At 40.6% G+C, this 20,721-nt stretch overlaps 1 protein-coding gene across 2 annotated transcripts in view; it reads left to right on the forward strand.

Annotated features, from left to right (window-relative positions):
* The first annotated feature begins 229 nt into the window (after positions 1-229).
* Positions 230-20,721, forward strand: part of slc24a4b (solute carrier family 24 member 4b) — a 34,798-nt gene continuing 14,306 nt past the window's right edge. For both annotated transcript variants that reach the window (XM_086061158.1, XM_086061159.1), the window contains exons 1-3: positions 230-860; positions 6,917-7,024; positions 18,177-18,253. In XM_086061158.1, the coding sequence (XP_085917284.1) occupies positions 707-860; positions 6,917-7,024; positions 18,177-18,253 (339 nt within the window). In that variant the 5' untranslated portion in view covers positions 230-706. The remainder of the gene's footprint in view (positions 861-6,916; positions 7,025-18,176; positions 18,254-20,721) is intronic.

A 20,721-nucleotide genomic window follows, 5' to 3' on the forward strand; every position in this document is an offset into this window, starting at 1 on the left:
AAAAAATCAACGACCGATAGGCTTTTGGTTTCATAACACGTGCTTTGATGCAAAAAAACAAACAAAAACAAAACAAAAACGTGACAGCTGATTGACGAGTTGGTGTCAGCAGTGGACGATGGAGGAGCCCACTGTCTCGGGGCGGGGGGTGAAGGTCGGCCGGGTAGGGAGGAGGGCAGATGGGGAGGAATCCATTTGGAGGGTGGAGGGGAGGGAGGGAGGAGTTTTACTCTGCTGCACGAGCACGACTGCTGCCTGAATGTGACAATTAACCTCCACGCACGCTCACGCACGCACGCTCACGCACAGGGCATCAGGCGCAGGTGCGTCAACTCGCTCCCCACGCAGCTGAGCGAGCCTCCGTTGATGACGGGACGCTGGCGCCCGAGGAGGAGAGAGGATCACGGTTTTTTTTTTTGGGGGGTGGGGAGGGTGGGGGGGTCTGTTTTTTTGTTTAATCGTACTCATTGCCACTCCGCTCCTCTCCACGGGACAAGATGCACGCCGGAGTGAGGATCCTGCTCGCTTTTCTTATCCCCTCGCCGAATTGAATCGTAGTGCGACCGAAATGAGGACCTCACCTCAGCTTGGATCCTTGTGAGAAAAAAAAAAAAAGACGCTTTCTTCGGCTAATTTCAAGGACGGCGACCAAGAGACATCAATAAATTCGGGAATTAAAAGTGGCCGAAGGGAGGACGAAGCAGCCATGGAACGGGACGACATCGTGAAGAAGAAGAAGAGCATAATGGCGAAGATGTTTAAAGTTCGCAAAAGGAGGGAGATGCTGTTTGTACAGGTGTGCTTCATCTGCAGTGCCCTCTTAGTGGCGTGGAGCATGTCGGCGCTGTTGACCAAAACAGGTGAGTGCGTGCACGACACACGCACACACGATATCTGCATTATAATCACGCACCGTAACAATGTGATCTAGCGGCGATACCAAGGGCACGTGAATGCAACATCGGTGCTTTCCCCTTCGTATCCTTGACGCCGTTTTTGCAAAAAAAAAAAAAACTATAAAAAAACCAACTATAGAATGTGTACGATTATTTAAGTGGTAGCCTTTTTCAGAGGTTGCTCCGTATTGCTGCAGTGTGCTCGCGGTGGCAGCTGCACATTTTAATTTGGAGAAGAGGCACAGGCGCGTAATCACGGCGCACGCACGCCTCCTGTTTTACATGCGCACACACACACGTTTGATTTGTCGCTTTTGCAGCAAGATCTGCTGTAGCCGAGCGCCACGGTCAGCATCACACGCACACACGCATGGTGATGATGAAGAGTGTGCTTTTTTTTTTTTCCAGTGTAATGGAGACAAGCAGTCGTGCGGTGCGTGTGATGTCCCACGCATCCGTCACTCTCTAAACACCCCCCCATGTCAAAAGTCTTCCCTTTAGGGCTGTGCAAACGCTGACATGCAGAGAGCATCCCAAACGCAGCATCACAGCCGTTATGTAATCCAACCAGCAACATTGGAATTTTAGTGAGGTATCCCACTAAACCAAGTGAAACGAGGTCAACTACTGGATAATGTGTTTACTGTTTAGTTAGAAAGGGTGTCAACAACGTGTCCTATGTTTGACATAGTAATGTCACAGAAATCCCATTTTCTTTTAAAGAGACAGTGTGTAGATTATTATTATTTATTTTTTTTTACCAGCTAGTGGTAAACTAATAGAATGCAATGACCTACGTTGCCCCAGAGAGAGCACACCTTGAAAGCCTCCCACCAATTACTAAGTTCACGAAGTTTGTCTCCCCTCGTGTATCCGTAGCAGAAAGATGGCAGCAAAACATGGCGGCCTCCTGTAAGGAGCGGTGCAACCTATGAAACGTAATTACATTAAAAATGTAATTAGCAATTTTGAGACCTACAAATATATTTGGAAAAACTAATGTTGCTATGATAGAACTTTTTCTTGTGTGCATATTATTGAATTTGATAACCATACTTGCACAACAGTGTAAGATGTGACCCACATTTGAGGGGAAAAAAACAGTCACAAATATCATTTGATAGATTTGGCATACCTTACTAATTTGCAGAATGCACATTTTTCTTGCGAATGTAAATCGTTTGTTAAAAAGTGTGGCCATTGATAAATATCTGCAGATCTCTGCAGATGCAGGAACTCTCTTTATCAATTGGTAGGCAACGTGCTGTTTTCACATTAAAACCTATCCGTACCCCATACAAATAAAGCATTATCAAATCACTTAATTGTGGAAAAAAACATATATATTTTTTCAAGGTCAAGAGAAAACTTTTAGTCAATCCTGTCTCGTAACGTCCGCAAGCCGGCCGCCGAAGGACCCCAAGCCGATCTAACCAACCGAGATCTAGTACCTACACTTACAGCTGCTACGGCTAGCTGCTAGCCACTAAGTAGCCGCTAGCTGCTGCTAGCGCTGCTAGCAGTAAATCTACTTCAGATTATAATTTTTTACAAAACGGTTTTCTGTCTACGCTTGATGTCTTTCAAAAAGTATGTAGCCGCCAAACAACTATTTTTCTATGAGTGCTGTAAATTGCTGACCTCTCAAAAGTATACAAACGGCACCCAAACGAAACGTCGACCCCCGGTGACTTGATTTGAATGAATAAAGTTTCGACGACCGCAAATGGTGAATGAAATGTTTTGAACAGATGACTGATAAAGGTCTCTTGACTGGACAGCGATTTTGATGAAGGCAGGTCAAAATCAGAAGGCTACTACAAGTAATGCAAAATTTAACGTACACATGTCAAGTCATACATGTATGTATAACATATAATGCTTCTTAATCTTAAAAACAATTGTTTCAACTAAATGTCTTCAGACGTTTTTTTTTTCATTCCTTATTCCTCAAATATGACACGCTGCTGTCATCTGACGGCAACCCCATCTCAAACGTATCGAATTGTTGTCAGTGTCCACACACACGCGCGCTTTCTCACATTAAGCTCTTTTTGACCCCGTCGTGGGATCTGCCCATCTGCACCCACTTGGGCGCCGATGGGGGGGCTGCAGATAACGTCAACAATTTGCCTCGCTGTACTGTATATCTCCCAGATACACTGGGAGTTAGTAATTACATTAAGACAACAAAGAGGCTTAAATGATTATTCTGAAATGATATCATACATGCGAGTGCAAAAGCTCTTATCTCCAAAGGCAGCCTTTTTTTCTTTTTCTTTTTTTTCTTGCTTAAGTAGGTTTGTCCATATATATATATATATATACACGCGCGTTGCTAATGGCTTGCCTTAATCAAGTATGCCTGACCTATGCAGTCATAGCCATGTTTTAAAGAAGCCGCATGAATTGTTCCATGACAACTATGTATGTGAAAACAGCAGAAAATCCTCTGTGAAACCATGAGACTCGCCATAATCAGATCTATCTAATTGAATAGCGGAAGGCTTGGAAGCTATGTGGGTGGGGTGGGGGGGTGGGGGGGTGCGGATGCGTCACGTCGCAGGAAAAACCTATTTGCGCCCTTCTGATTTGTGTTGATTTTCCAGAATGATCCAGATGGATGAGATTTGATGCACCTCTCCTGGGTCATATACCGCCATAAAGTGAGCACAGGCGTGACTCGCTGCCTTGCATGCTGATCCAGAAGTGGATGTGCGCGTAATAGATATGTGATGGACGTCGCTTTTTTTTTTTTTAAGAATCAAGGCAGTTTGCCTGTTCACAGCCCAGCAAGATTGACGGACCGATTGTTCGTCCTTGGTCCAATCTCCCCGCTGGGTTGATTGAACAGAGCTGGAGGAGGATGTCCTCGGCAACGTCGCGGCAGCCGCTCCTCGGCCTCCTCGCTCGTCAATGTTGTGCTTCGCGTGCAGGCGACGGCCGGCGTGGCCCACTGTGCTTGGTTTCTCGTCAAAGGGAAGCGCCACTCGGGTTGGTGTTTGAGCGTCAAATTTAGCCGAGTCTCACATTATTATTATTATTATTATTATTATTATTATTGAACATAGTGTAAAACAAAATAGTCAATCATTGAACATGATAAAAAGACTGACGTAGAGTCAAACCTCTTTTGCGACTTGCCCTGAATTCAGTCAATGCTTGTGATTGTAAACCTCTAAAGTTGTAATAGGAACGCAAACAAACGATCAGTATTAGTCTGAAGTGAAATACGGATTGAGCAAAGTCATCGTCATGAGAATCCCCAAGACCCCCCCCCCCCCCCCGAGGTAGCGCCTGAATTGGAGTCTTCATTTACTAACATCATTTAGACGAGTGGTTACACAAAAAAAAAAAAAGCTCCTACTCCATGAAACGAGGTTGGCTTTGTCGAGAGACATTGAAGACATTTTTGACTTGCGGCCGATGCGTGTCTGCATAAATGGGAAGAGAAATTACGTTTCCAAGGAGTGTCATGTACAATTTTTCCAGATTTCTACTGAATTCAAAGCAGTGCATTTTTTTTTTCCCTTCCGTAGTCCTGTTAAATTGTTTTGTTATACATTGTGCCCCCCCCCCCTCCCCTTAAATGCAATCAGACACACTGAGATTTGAAAGGGGACAGAGAGTGATAAACAAAAACGTGTTTTCAGTCAGATTGAGAAATGCCCGTTTCACATAATTTTACAGCATTGGGTTATCTCATGTCTGTCTACGGTTGGACTATTTCAACTTAAATAGGATCAAAATGTGTGTTTTTGTCATAAGATCATCACATCTTCTTGACACTAATGTACTCGGAAGTGTTGGGATTAATTTCAGAGCACGTGTTAATGTGACAAATCAAACCGCTTAGTTTCTGGAAGGTGTAACAAATGTGACGTATCGTTCCAAGTTAAGTGCATGTCAAATCTCCGGGATAAACAAAAGGTGACAGCTGGGCTTCACTGCCTTGCTTTTACAATGCACTTTTTAAGCAGAAGCTGGGAAGGGAGAGGGTTTGCGGAGCGTGCTAGTTTGTGGAGCACAAAGTTAGACCAACACTTGAATAATTACGCCCCAAAAATAATAAAAAATAAACTCAATGCATGATAGCACTGGTGGGACAAAGTACGATTTGTAAGTTCATACACTAGCATCAAATGATCTGTGGTGATTAGTGAAAGTGTCATTTTGTGTACATTTCTATTTTCATTTGTTGAAATGATTTGTCACTGTCCAAGAAAAAAAGCATGGAGCTCTAAATGTTGATAGTTTTGCTCTGGAAAATCACACATTTGTAGTTGCTTGCTTTTTACTGGACAGCATACAAGTTTCCACTTTTTCAGTTGTCAACACATTGACGATGGCGTGACCACTGTTCAGACATCATAAAGAGACTTCCCAGCATCATGAAGTGCTTTAATTTAGTGATCATTTTAAATAATAAGGCTGTTAATTTGTCATTTCCAATATTTAAAGGGAAGGTCAACCCCAAACATTATTATTATTATTATTTTTACAATATGTTCTATGCAGCCCCACTACTCTAAACACGCTATTCTGATTAATATTGTATTTGTGGAACATAAATTAAGCAGCAAAAGCCACCAATCCATCTCTTTTGTCACGTGCTGTCGATTTTGAAAATGACATCACATTTGCTTAGGTGGTAACAACCAATCACCCGTTTCTGTTTGGTCACGTGATATCCGCAAGCTGAGCTGTGATTGGTCATTACCTGAGCCCTGAATAACTGTGATGTCATTTTCAGTCGACAACAAGTGACAAAATGGCCGCCCCCTGACATGGATATGCTCGTGGGGGCGCGTACAACATATTGTTATGGACTTCTCCTTTTTGATTATTCCAATGTTCATTTCAAGTTCAAGAGTTTCTACATTCTAGTCTATCTGCCATGACACAAACGTAAAAAGTTGCATTATACTGCTAAGTGACCAATTTTGTTTTAGGGCCTCTGTGGCACACATTAATTAGTGCTGTGACTTTGAGCTGATGTCATTTCGTCAAGGACATGCCAGTAAGTACATTGACCATAAAGCTACTTAATGCATTCAATAAAGCTTGTCCAACATACTCTGGGGTCGCCACATTGACCTACTTATGAATATTTTGGCCAAATATGGCGTACCTGCAACAATATGCTGACAACAACTTGAATCCAAATGCTGTTCGTGCTAATATAATAGAGGAAGGACAATAACGATCCCTTATTGTATCTCTGAGAGGAACTACCCTTTGCATTAGTTATATGAAGTATTTGAATCCTATCACGACGAATGAAATTCCCATTTGGGATCATGTTGAAACATTTGTAACCGTACTTCCCAGCACAGGCAAAAATCAGAATTGGTTTCTTCAATTCTGATGTTCCTTCCAGTCCACTTCCTGTCATTTGTTTTCCGCGTTACTTCCCCAGCCGCTTCGCTGTCCTTATATATAACGCCGATTATAACCGTGTCATGCGAGTGGACTTCCGCAAACCGCAATCGGCGTGACCTCACAAGCAGAAGTCGGGCCGACTGCTTGGCCGTATTGCATGCTCTTGTTGCGCGGCAATAATTAGGTCCTCGCGTCACCCTGATCGACTCATCATTTTTGCACACAGCTAACCGTTTTCTCATCTCGCCTCGGGCCTTGTGTCGTTTGCGCGGCAACAAACGGCAAGTTGGAAACACATCTGGCCTGGCTGGTATGATTTTTACATAAGATATTTAGGACTGCAGTGCTTGTCCTCATTGCAGAGGCTTAAGAGCGGAGAAAAAGTGTGCGGCAGCTTCATTTTTGATGCACTCTTGTGGGGGGAAAAAAAAAAAAAGTTTGACATCCACGCAGGACACATTAAGGAGATTAAGAATGACAACCATCCATGTCAATTAGTGAGATTTCCCAAACCATTTTATGTGTTGACTTTTACCTCAGGCCTGTTTAGCAATATACACCGCAGGGCTTGTGGGTGTTAAAGCTGCCTCATAAGCACTTTGCTGAATCTGAATCTTCTTTTCATGTTTCCTCCGCAGGCCATGGCATGATAATGGAGGACCGTCCCGACCCGGAGCACTGGGGGAGGCGGCTAATGGCGTCAGCGGCCGAAAATGAAACGGAGCCCAAGAATTGTTCAGCGCCAGGTATGCCGGCCAAGATTGTTTTTGAAAACGCTCGGTCTCGGTCCACACGACGCTTCAAAAGAAAACGAATGGTGCTTGCCTGATCACTTTACGAGCGCCAACTAGGCAGGTTTATAGCTCATTCCGTTGCTTCTAAATTGCTAGGAAGTGTCAATCGTGTGCTGATTGAGACGAGGGTTGCTGTATATGTAGCTGAGAGCTTTGTAGGAAAAGATATATCATCTAATTGTTGTTCTGTCAAAGTCCAAGAAAATCTGATGAATGCTATGATACTTTATATTGGAATAAAACCGTATAGGATAATCAACATATCTGAGTTATGTAACAGAAAAAGAGGCATAATTTAAATTTTTACCTTTTTTTGCAGCTAAATCGAAGTCATTTGTTTTTATGTATCTGCCAGTACCGAGTCTCGATCCGACATCTTGGGAATGCATAATGAAAAAAATAAGAGCGCATTTTTGGGGGGCTTTTTGGCCATTAATTGACAATTTTATAAACATTTGTAGATATCCCAACATAAAAATAACATTTTATATGGCTGTAAAGCAGCAGTGGTTCAAATTAAGTAAACGAATAAAATATTTCATTTTTTACATTAGGAATTTAGAAAATCTAAAAGTCTGATCTTTTTGAGCCAATACCGATCATCCGAAAATCATGTGATTTTCTGCCATCTAATGGAAGATAATTTAATTGTTTTGCCTGTCACTATAAACTGCTGGCATAGATAAACAAAGTTATATTAATTAATAATTATTAATTAATATATAATACTTTTTAGTGATAGACCGATGCGGTTTATTTTTTCAAGGCATGTACCGATTGTTAGCCGATATCCATTTGCAGTAAAATAGAAAATATTAGCGTTAACATTTTTAAACGTATAAAGAATTGACAGCTTTGTTTAAAAATCCTAACAAAAATTGCAGGGAACTTCCAGGGTCATCCATCAGCATGTGTTAAGCTAAATTTAAAACTGAGCAAGTAAATACTACCCTAAAGTTTTCCAAAATGTCAACATAATTTCTTAATTTAACTCAATTTTTTTTTATTTTATAAAAATAAAAAGTGTAGGGAGTTCCCAGTGTTAACATAATTTTGTTATAAAGTGAACATTTAAATGCATGCATAAATGAAATGGGGTTTGTATAAAGTTTCAAAAGATCTTCGCAGGCAGTAAAAAAAAAAAAAAAGGTCTGAATATGTTTAAAATGTCTTTGCGACAAGTAAAAACTGTCTGTAAACATCTTAAAAATCTTGATGAAAAGCCTAAATTCGCTACGTTCACAAGTATTCACCGCTCGGTGAGATGCCAGCTTTATCGGCATTGAGATTTGTAAAAAGGCAGATGCCGATATTTGTTAAAATGACAAATATCGGCGCCGATAATCGGCCTATCCCTAGTACTTTAAGGCGGCATGGCTTAGTGGTAGTTTGCTCATCTCCCAACCGGGAGGTTGTGGGTTCAGTTCCGCAGCCCTTGTGATCTTGTCGACGTGCCCTTGAGCAAGATATTGAACCCCAAAATTTTGGATTTCAGTTTCGCTTTTTTGTCGTGACTTTCTCTAGATTACCACTAAAAGGCTATTACGTCTCATGTTGACTGAATTGCAACAAACCCCATTCAGATTCACAAGTGGTTATAAATATGTATTTGATTGTATTATCCACACTCTTTAGCATTATCCATGCAAATGACAAAGTGGTACTACTGTTTTGTGTGTGGCAGTGAATGTTCTATTTTGGAAAGCCATCGCAGTGATTCATGGCGGCCTGTGGCGATTCTTCCAGACTTAATCATCTAAAGAGTCTTTTCAAGCAACGGCGAGTAATTATTTAACCAAACGGGGTGCATGTCAATTTCGGGCTTTGTTTTGTTTGTGTATCATACAGTATGGCGGACAGCAGGGCGCAGACAATTTGGATGTCATTTAAAGTGTCACAAGCTGCCCAGCGGGGCTTAACAGGCAATTACTTCATTTCGCCTCCCACTCTGGAATGATTGAAATCGGCGGCGTTGTCATTATTAAACGCAACCGGACCCGTTTTTACAACGCTAATAAAACCGTTCAGCATGTGACTTTTCTTTGTTGCAGTAGGGGCCAACTGAATGAATGACTGGATTAAAATCCTGGAAGTTTTCTTCAACAGAAGCGTAATCCTTAAAGATTACCATTTTTTTTTCTTCCCTCTCTCCCTCTTTTACAAAAAGTCCCCTGGTGCACCAGACTGAACTTAACATTCCGCAACCCCTCATTAACTAGGAAACTTTTTGAACTGGCCCCCACCGGCCCTCGCGCCGCTTTGCTTCGTCAGCGTGAGTCAGTCATATGACTCGTATCATCTCGGAAATAATCCTGCCATAGACACACGCGTTGCTTTGTGTTGCAAAACCGATTGGTTTGTTCAGACTGGTTGTGATTCGCTCGGATTGTTCCTGCAATTTATCATTCCTGCGAAGACAATTCTAGTCATGTCTCATTACATCCCTTGTGGGGTTTTTTCCCCTACGACACACTTTTACACCTCTTTTATGATAGGTGTCAAATCTGATACAAATTCATGGTAAATATTTGTACACTTATAAGAAATGTGACTTCTGCATTTGGTAAACTCTAACCATAACCAAGTTAGGATCTAAAAGGGACCAACACACCATTTGGGTAAAAAATAATTTGGGGGGTGTTGAACAAAACAAGCAGATTTTTGGTTTAATATAACCTAGGAAGTCGGATGAAATTGTTCCAAGTATTGGATTGGTCCCCTTTTGCTCCAAATTGGGTTATTTTTTAAATTGATGTACACTTTACTGTAAACTGTTTCCAATGCTAAATGGCTCTCATGTGTTAAATAGGCATGATCGATGCCACTTCTGTTTTTTTTACCAGTATGAGTACTCAACTTTTGAGTAGTCACCGTTTGCTAAGTACCACCCATATGACCATTACTTTTTATATTGTTGATAAAATTTCCCCTCAAAAAAATCGGGACAGATAATTTTTGGGACTCGCAAGTACCAATATCTTGAAATAAGGTCGGCTATCAGCCCGGTGCCTGGTATCGGTACTTTAACATCTCTACTGTTGTACATGACAACCAGCAAGTAAAAATTAAAAAGTTGGTTTCTTTGTATTAGGTCTGAACAATTAAGCATATTTAAATCATCGCAATGTAGTAAAATAAACTTTTGAGAAGTAGAATTTTATTTATCAAAAGTACTGGTAGAATCACTACTTGGTATCGGTACTACTCTGGTTCAGTGGTCGCCAACATTGTAATACCGTCATTTTATTGCTTGTTTGTTCAAAAAAGACTTAAAAAAAATCATATTTAATCATAATATTAAGGTGGGAAAATCGCAAATAGATTCTTTTTCAAAATAGTTCAGCTCTCTTTCGCATCTTTTAAAAGTTGACGTACCTTCAAAAGTAGTAATGAACCAAATCTTTCATCTTCGTGTAGCCAAGTGGCATGTGGAGAAATGTTAGCCTCCCATTGCGTAAAATATTATGAGCAACTGCAGCAGTGCGCTTCACCATCGTATTCGCTGAATATGTGAATGCTGAAATATGGGCTGCATTGAAACTTTCAAAGATAGTTTTAGTGATAACACTTGCCGGTGAAGGACAACATTTATCAAAGTATAGAAACTTGACCCAATTGATGATGTCATTTCTGTCCTGCGCTTAGACTAAAAGTATTGCTTATAATCATATCATCACGAAAGATGTGTGTGTGTTTTACCGAGTTGAAATCCACAGCAGCCAAACACTATAAATCCAGCGCATCTCAGTGGAATACAAATAAACCTGTAATCACCTGTGTTGACTCTACGGCGCCCCGGTGCTAACAAAGCGGGCTTCCCCTTGAGAGAGGGAAAGCGCTAAGGTGTGAATGGATGGAGGCTAGATAGGATGAGAAGGATCACTGTGGGCGTGTGTTTATATGGCGAGCGGGCGCAATGGCCGAGGCTCCATTTAACTGCGCTGCATAGATAACACTTGGCTTCCTTTTTTTCTTTATCATTATTGGTGGAAGCCTCGCGAGGTGCCGCTGCTGACTCGACAGCCATCTTAAGTGGCTTTTTTATTGATGTCCCTGCTTGAATGCAATACCTTCTTGTAGTGTGAGGCTCTAGAGTAAAGTCCAGACATTTTTTTTTTAGGAACAGTTATTCACTGCACCCCCGCCCACCCCAACCCCCCTCCTTTCTTCAGGTGTTGAAAATGGATTAGTTTACAACTAGGGCCACACCCAGTTTAAAAAAATATATTTTTAATGATTAAATAGGCTATTCAGACTTGCTTGTATGACTTTGCTGTTACTGAGAAGTTGGACGAGTGTCAGTTTTTAGAGAAAGAATGGAACTAAAGCTACAAAAACACAAGAAGTTAGTCATGTTCCAAATGAATTATGCTTTCGGATTAGAGCTCGGACTCGCACCAAAAACCTCCACTTGCCATCCGTGTCTTGGGCTGTCCCAGCAACCCCTACTAAAAAAAACAAAAAACCCTGTACTGAACGCTGTAGATGCTTGCTGCCATTTTAACTCCTAAAATGTCAACTAGCTACTTTTAAAATAGCCAAATCCAAGTCAATGTTTGTGCTGTACCGCATCAATTTTCCACACCGGTGGGCGTCAGCGGCAAGCTAAAGCTAAGCTAACTAGCTGAGGAGATGTTCGCTCTGTGGCAAACTGCTTTCATTTGATTTCATTTCATGCGAGAGAGAGAGAGGCCAACAGAGGCTTGATACGCTGGCTTCATTTAGATCATACTGCTTGAACAGTTGATTGAATGCTCATTAGCTGGCTAACTATTTCGACAAATGCACACTCCGCACATAGGGGGCGGTACATGCAAAGGTATTACAAGATTTCATTCTGGTCCGAGCGCAAACATTTGGATTAGGCATTCTCTTTCCCATGCCCAGTTGAGTCACCATTTGAATTCGCCACTGATTTGTGCGCAGCCCTATTTTGGACAAACGTGCGGTTTTATGCTAATTGCCCTTTTGTTTGTTTTTGTTGCTCGACAACTGTGAGATTTCTTGTCCTGTGGCACACACAACAAAGAGCACCCTAATGTGGTTAAGCGAGCAAGTTATGTGAAACAAAACTATTTTTTGAACGCTACAATCATGAAGAATCATATTGGGGGCATGAGCTTCATATTACACAAGCCCCCCCCCCCCCCACCCTCCATTCAACATTATTGTAGCACATCTTTAACTTGTTTATCCAACAGACATTTGAGAACATGTAATTTCACAACGGCAAACTTTCTGGTCCAACAATTTAACCTCTGTTCAGCGATCACACGCAAACAACACCGAACGGGACTTGATGCGCTACAATGTGCATGTGCGTGTGTTCGTGTGGAATGGCATGTATTTTAGTGCTTAAATGAACATGTGAGCAGTGAGCACTGCTGCACATGTGACACGAGCATGTGGATGTATTGACCCACCAAGAGAGGAGAATAATGGTGCGTATGCGCGCATGCTTTGTAGCCCTTCGACTGTGTAAGATCGCGCTTTGCTACACATTAGTGGCTAATTATCTAATGGGCCAAAAGTGAGGCAGAACAATCGACGTTATTCAACTCGTATAGTCTCTTGAGTATAACGCTGTACAGTACGTACGGTGTTGCTGCGTTCTGGAATGGTTTTTCCAGTGTGACGGGGAGGTAAATTTCAGATACATTGCACGCTTTATGTACTGAAGTTGGGTTGTGTATATTTAACTGCCATGTTCAGTCTCGAGTAGAAAAAGACCTCACGGGAGGCCAAGCTCTCGATTATGCAACACCTTCATCGTCTGCTACATTACAAGATTTTGAACAAAGTGACCCTTGTGAGGAATAAGTGGTTAAGAAAATGGATGGATGGAGTGCGAGTGGCTGGTTTGCTTTGTCTTTAATGCAGCACCATCACAGAGTTGTTTTTAAGTATTGTGACAATCCTCTGTGGTGAACTCGTCAACATATAAGAGCTTAGTTGTGATATGATGCAACAAACTACTTTTACGAATGTGACGTAATGAATGAAAGAAATGTAAAAAAATTGGAATCCTATTAAGTGAGGTGGAAAGTTGTTGAATGCATTGAATGACGTGGAATGATATTTATTTTAATTATATAGAATTAGGTGAAATATTTAAATATTGGTGAAAATTTGTAATATGTGAGATAATTTTGGGCATGTGGGAATGTAGAAAACTTCTGACCCAAACCCCATATTTAGTGAAAAATGTGTAATCGTTGCTATGCGGGAATGTTTAAAAATGTATCCCAAGGGCTAAACGGTGAATTTCTGAATGTCTTATTGCAAATTAATTGAGGTATTTGGGGCCAAAAATGTTTAATTTTGGGCAAACTGTGAATGTTTGGAATGAGAGAAATAATAGCCCGCAAAACATGAACTTTTGGAGCATGTTGAAGTTGGAATGGTTGGAATCGGTCGAGTAATGTGGAAGTAGATAAAGGACAATTAGCAGCGAAATAAGAGCAAAGAGTGGTAAAAAAAAAATTTTTTTTTTGCTATGTGTGGAATTGGGGGGATGTTGAAAATTGATCCCAAGGTGAATTGAATGAGCTGAACAGTTAGATTTTTCAAATGGGAGTGAATTATTGAGTATCTCATTGGAAATGAAGGGGGTATTTGTTTGAGGTGAAAAATGTTGAGTTGTGGGAAACTGTAAATGTTTGGAATAAGACAAATAACCCGCAAAGCATGAATTTTTAGGACGTGTTGTAATTGGAATGGTTTGAATCGGTTAAGTAATATAGAAGTAGTTGAAGGATGAAAAACGGCAGAAGAAATGTAGAATAATGCGTTGTTTACTGACTACATCCCTGACAGGCTGTATCGAAACTGAGACAAGTGTTGCATTGGATCTCATTACATAGCGCTTTAATAACCAATGAATTATTATGAGATGTTTGTAAGGACAAAGTTTGAAATTGTACCCCATGAATTCCATTAGCGTAACTTTATTAGATTCAATAAAAACAACTAGTCTAATCTTAACTAACCTAGCCTGGAAAAAAAAAAGGCGTTTTAAGGAATGTAAATGACCATGTGAGGACCGATGTCGTTCTTAGAATAGCTATATAGTCTGTGTGGTCTTCTAATGAGCTGATAAAAGGAGGCGATGGGGGTGGGGGCGGATGGGTGGATTGCGCTGAACAAAAAAAGCAAGTTATTTCTTGCATAAGCAGCCCAGAAAGATCTCCAAACAGAGAATGTGAGGGTTATTTTTAGATTTGTAGCTTAGCTTCAAGAGGACCTTTTTATATATTATTTGGCCTTCTGGCCTCTTGCTGGTCTTTCATATCTGATCGTCCTCCTTTGTTTAGCTATTAAATATCACAGCCACCAATACTTTGTTACGTTGTTTTATTGTTTTCATGTACACTTACTTGATATAACTAAAAAACGCTTTTCTTTTCCCATAAGTGCTGTTATAAACACTTGATTTAGATTACTATAACAATTTTTATATACAGTATTCCAATCCCGCAGATGTGTGGCCGTTTTTCAACTCTAAGCAGCTTTCTCGCTTGACTTTGAAATATGAATTCATCTTCTTTCAATGACTTATTTTCTTTCCCAAAGTGACTTTTGCTGTCTAAACACTAATGTCAGTGTGGGCCTATTTAAAGGCGTCATTTGGGACACGTCACTTAAGTCGTCCCCGTCCTCTCGTGTTCGCCCCGTCCTTGAGCGGGAAAGAATGGCGACTTGTTTGCGTCCGAGCGAGAGGCACACGTTTGTCTGGTCAGGTGTCACTGCGGACCGGGAGGTGACCACTGCTGACCTTAAAGCACCTTTATGGTCGCACACTGTAAACAGCCACTCAGCCTGATCTTTTTGTGTATAGCTGGAGAGGATTGGCCATGCAATTAAATCATTTGCTCCCCAAAAATTATAAATATGTTCCAAGTGTCCCAAAGACGTATTTATATGTTTTTTTTATTTTATTTTTATTTTTTTAGGCTAGAGCATACAAAAGGCTTTCATGCAGCCTCTGAACTGCAGAGAACGGGTGAAGCAATGGTAGTAATTACAAAAAACGGCCAGCAGGTGGCAGCAGAGTTTAAGAGCTCAACCAGGGCCATGTTGCGAACAAGCTCATTTACCCACAGTTCTAAAGAGATTTGTGAATAATGATGAAACTTTGCTATATTCTAATGCTAATTGCTGCAAAAAGAAAAAGGATAAAATATACTTTTCTCCTGATGAAAGAAGAGACTCTAATTTTTCTTTTGGTAGGTTCCATGTTTTTATAGCAATGCAACACAATATTCTGTGGGCCTTGCAAAATCAGTCAAAATCCAGTGAAACAACCAGGAGCAAAGGGGGCTTGCTTCAGTGAAAATGGCTGAGAGTTTTAAAGAGCTTACTCTATGCCTGTGCTGTTGAATTATTGATTCGGCCACTTGCTGTTTGTGAAAATTCACAAAGTACTTGTTTGCAGGAAGAATATGTGAATACAATAATCTGCTTTCCCTTTTCACCATTCAGGCCACTGCGTCAGATTGTGTAATTGATTATGTTGGGATTTCCCCTTCATTCAGCACCGAAACCTGCATGGAATGAAATGAGCCAAAACCTACCTACGTTGTCAACTGCATTTTTCTCTTACAAGGCCATTAATAGAGTAATGGGTCGAGTCCAACAATTTAAACGATTCATTAGTGAGCCCTGAATCCTGGTTGCTCTTTTTTTTACTTGTACATTTTGGACAACTTTTTGTGAACACATTGACGAAGACCCAAATTGGTGAACGGGTTTGGTGCGTAATCTGTTGATTACGTTGCCTTTGTTTGTTTAGCTAACAAAGATACGTAACGCAACTTTAAACCACTTGCATTGTAGTCTCATATTAGATAATGGTGGATGCAGGAATTAAGAGTTGTGTAAGTGCTTGTCTTGTCTAACGGATATTTTACACAACTTTTAAAACGGCTGCATAATCGCCTTGGATAACGGCAGACACGGGAATAAATAGTTGCACATGTTGTATCACAAAGACAGTTTACACTGTATGTTATTGTCTTAATAGATAATGATGGACACAAGAATGAACAGTTGCATAAATGTTGATCTTCCATCGAGAGAGAGAGAGAGAGCAGTGTTGTCGTTTTGTTTTGTCTGTTCCTATGCTCTGACATCTTTTTCGACAACAAGAGAAAGTGCATTCAAGAGGCGTACAGAATAGATGAGTGTGATCATGCTACAACATGCTACATTTGCTGCAGCGTTCCAAATGCTGGGCCGGTTCATTCATGTGTGCACGCATCACTTAGTATAAAAATATATGTATGCGCACTCGCACTCGCAACAGTGAGGTTAGGACAGATGCAGAGTGAAGTCTCAGGTGAGTCCCGTTCCACTTCATAAAGTCCATATGTGACCACGGCCCCAAAACGCGCCGTGGTTTATTTGCATGCTGTAATCGCAACACATCCGTCCTGACCGAGCCTACGGGAAAACCTCGAAGTCATTTGCATCAAACGAGCTTGCTTTTGCTTATTGACGCTTCAAGTGAAGTCGCTGCAGGCGCAATACTGCACGCATGTATTAAGCGAGCATGCATAACGGGCCGAACTGGACCGTGTCCAGCCGGCGCTGTGCCCCTCACATATGCTGCGTTACGTCCCAGAAGAGAGCAGCTCACCTCTGTCAGCTACCAGATCAACTGTTGAGCTCATACAGTATATGAGAAGTTGTGATTTATTTACGTATTTATTTGTATTTTCAACTGTTTTGTTACACTCGAGCAGTAATTGCTGACAGTGTGCTGAAATGACCCAGATGTTTGGAAAGAAGTTGTCATGGCATGACTCCTTCTTGTGACTGTCTCAGGAGACGGCACTTCCACGTCTAGAAGCTCCAAAATTCTATTGCCATATAAAGGTTTTGTCGATTTTTAATTTTGTTTTTCGTCATTTTAAAAAATGTTTATAAAAAGCAGGAAAAAGGTCAGTCCTTGCTATTCGCCACAATCGTACTGTTCGGAATTTAAAGATGCAAAATCAGCCAACGGCAGGGATGAGCAACTTAAACGCCGGAGGGGCCACTTTTCTTATTTTTTTTATTTATTTTTTATTTTTTTAAATCCGTACAATTGGGGTCCACACACTTCCTAAAAAAGCATGCGTATCTGCTTTTAATATATTTCATTTTTGATAATAGGGTTTTCAATTCATGTAGGCTATAAGCAAACAACAAAATAACCATGTATTGTATTTTTTTTTTCAATGCAAAGGGGCTGTCTTGCTCAAAAAATGACCATTCATGGACAGCACAAACCGCTGAACAACAAAAAAAAAAACATTAAGTGCAAGAACTTATTTTGTACATAATTTTTTAATCAGTTCACTCAGAATGTTAATATTATTAAGGTACGACGGTTTATCCTGCATATCATTCCAAACCCGCAAGAAATTTAGATTTGTTCTGTAGTATAGCGCAGTATCAGCGACTAAGTGTAAGTGCAACTGTCTGCTATCTAGTGGTGATATTACAACTTAAAACTGTACATATTCGCAATTCAGCACCCACAGATTCACATTCTCAGATTTAAAAACAAAATATTTTCCATATTTTGGATCCCCCCCTCCCACTTTTTACAGTATTTTCCCAATTTGCCCCAGGTTTTTGATGGGAAATGTATTTATGTATATTTATATGGTTCTCAGCGTATTTTGAAGATTTTTTTGGGGGGGGGGGCAAATAAATGACACTTCACTTGAGAATGCTGAATAAAATCCAAAAGCAAGTGGACTGGCTTTCCAGAACAGATTTGACTTTTTGAGGTTCTATTTATAAAATGACTGCCTGTCCAGCTTTTCAAATTGACTTAGTATGACATCATCAAGCTATTTATTTTTTATTTTTTTTGCATGCTGGTATTTCCCAGTCAGGTTTTGAAGACCTTATTACATAATCTATCCTAGTCTTGATGGGTCGTCGTCATGTTCCGGCGTGGTGAGGTCATGAAGGTCTGCTGACCCCGTCACAATGTTATACAACTGGGTTTGGGGTTGGGGCTTGGCTTGACGGTGGCGGCGGTGGACACGTGCCTCGCCGTCACGCTGCCGCCAATGTCTTGTTTTGACCGTGACATTTCCTCTCTCCCCAGCAATACACGAGTTCCCCAATGACCTTTTCACCAACAACGAGCGAAAGAGCGGTGCCGTCCTGCTGCATATTGCGGCGGTAAGACACACAATCTTTTCAAGTTTGACAACATAGTGGCCAACGTTTAAGGTGCTTTAATTATTTTTTCCCGGTGCATTTGTTCAAGTGTTGTAATCATTTTCGCAAAGCGGCACTAAAGTCAAATCCACTGATGCAGGCCATGAATCTCACACACGGCTAATGTACAGCGTGCAAGCCAGGACTATCAAATATTAATTGTATATTCCGCCGTGTTGGAAATAAAGTCTTCCTAAATATTCATCAAGTATTTAAAATAATGATCAACCCACTAATAGGGATTCCAGCGTTGGCTTGACACATGATGATCATGCTGAGATGAAAATAAAGATGAGTCAGTATAGTGAGTGACTTTGCTTTATTATTCCTCTCTTGTAACATGTTTGGATTGTGAATACTAGAACATGACTTTTTCTTTTTTTTTTTCAATCAAACATAAATGTCCCAAAATAAACGCACAATTAGCTCGCTCTTACTGCATGCTTTGGGCGCTTAACCGCACAAGCAGAGGAGCAATGCAAACATGACATAAATGGGCTCTGTCAAAGTTGCAATCAAAGCAAATATAAACTCTTCAAATTGCAAATATCTTCAACCTGAAAGCTGTTTATTATTCATATGCATCGTGTCATGCTTCTTCAGCGGTGTGTGGGGATGCTCATTACTAAAAGATGAATTTGAAGACAGAGCTGCAGTGCGCCATACTTTGCTTCCACTGAGCCCAACTGGAGTTTACCTTGACATGATGTGCAGTCAGCTCAGCTGGGCTCTGCTGTGCCTGCGCTGCCCCCTGTGGATAGCATAGAGCACAGCAGCACAAGCCGGCCTCTCCTCTCACACCTGATCTATAATTTATACATTATACCTCAGCTACCAAAATAGGCCGCCTGCAACCCCCCCCATGGGAGCGTGAGCACGGAACTCTCCCTTCGGACCCTTATTTTGCTAAAGAGGCACGCATTCATGAATCTTAGATTTCATCTTGTCTTTTATGATTCGCCTCCATTTTAAATTTCTGTATGTTATGCTTTTAATCTCACAATGATGACCCGTATAACATGTGGATACACTTTTACAGGAAATGCTTATGTTTGAATGTGTCTCTATATCGCTTTTAGTGTAAACAACACTCTTGCCCGTACCTTCCCTCTAAAAACAGTTGGGTCAAAAGTAACCCAATTATGGATCAAAAATGGACCAAGCCTCTACTTGGGTTAATTTTACCCAATTTTGAGTTGAGAAATGGGTCTTTTAGTGTAAAACAACTTATAAATATTGGTCAGATCCTTCACTTGGGTCAAAAAATTGGGTTATTTTGTATAAAACAACCCCAAAATTTGGGTCAAATTTGACCCATAAAGTGGATCAGTCCATTTTTGATCCATAATTGGGTTATTTTTAACCCAACTGTTTTTAGTGTAGCTGTCATGTACACAGTGTATAGTTTACAATTAGCACGACGGAAATATACATACATTCTACTCACCAGACAGTGATTCATTTTTTTTTTAGATGTATTAATGTGCAAATATAAACGTATGTTTTGCCAGTCGAACTGGCTGTAAGAAGTTTGACCAACCAATCAGAGGACAAGGTTTTTAGCTGGCCCTTGAGAGGCAAATTTGAAATTGATTGTTTATATAATGTTATGTTGAAAACTGCCACATCAAGGTTTTATGTTAAAGGTGATAAAGCAAATAGTGTAGGATTTTTTTTTTAATTTTTAACTTTTGGGTGGCTTGGATCCTGCTTAAATAGTGAAAGGTTCTGAATGAACCTCTGACTGGTTCTTATATTTAATGCTTGCGATATTATACTAACAGTAATGACCAGAAGACTACATATTCTCAGATGAACAATTTACTTGATGGCAGAAAGCAGTGGAGCCCTTTTCTCTTAATTGCGGAAAAAGGTCTAATCTGTCCAAAATGGCTTCTACTCTTTTTGGCTCACTACTGTATATAAGTGTGCCAGAATGCAGATAGATGCTAAGCGTCAGGTCACAGCGACACAAGGGGCCTGGCTCAAGTCACATATCTAATTATTAACTCATCCACTCACCATTTTCACTGAAGCAACCCCCTTTAGGTTTAGGGGTTAGGGTTTTGCAAGGTCCACAGAATATTCTGTTCTATTGCTATAAAAACATGGAACCTACTAAAAGAAAGATTAGAGTCTCTTCTTTCATCAGGAAAAAAAAGTACATTTGTGTCTGTTTCAGTTTTTCAATTATCATTACAATATAGTTAAGTTTTATCATTATGGACAAACCTGTTGAAAACACTGTCAAAAAGAGCTTGTTGCAACATGGCCCTGGCTGATGTCTTATACTCTGTTGCCACCTGCTGGCCGTTTTTGTAGTAACTACCTTTGCTTTAAGCAACTTCATGTCAGAAGCAGCATCAAAGCATCATATACCCCCCCCCCCCCCATAAAAAACGTCTAAACACGTTTTTGGGGGAGTTAAG

The sequence above is a fragment of the Leptonotus elevatus genome, chromosome 18 (assembly GCF_054856555.1).
Source record: "Leptonotus elevatus isolate MCC_2025b chromosome 18, RoL_Lele_1.0, whole genome shotgun sequence".
Lineage (NCBI taxonomy): Eukaryota > Metazoa > Chordata > Actinopteri > Syngnathiformes > Syngnathidae > Leptonotus > Leptonotus elevatus.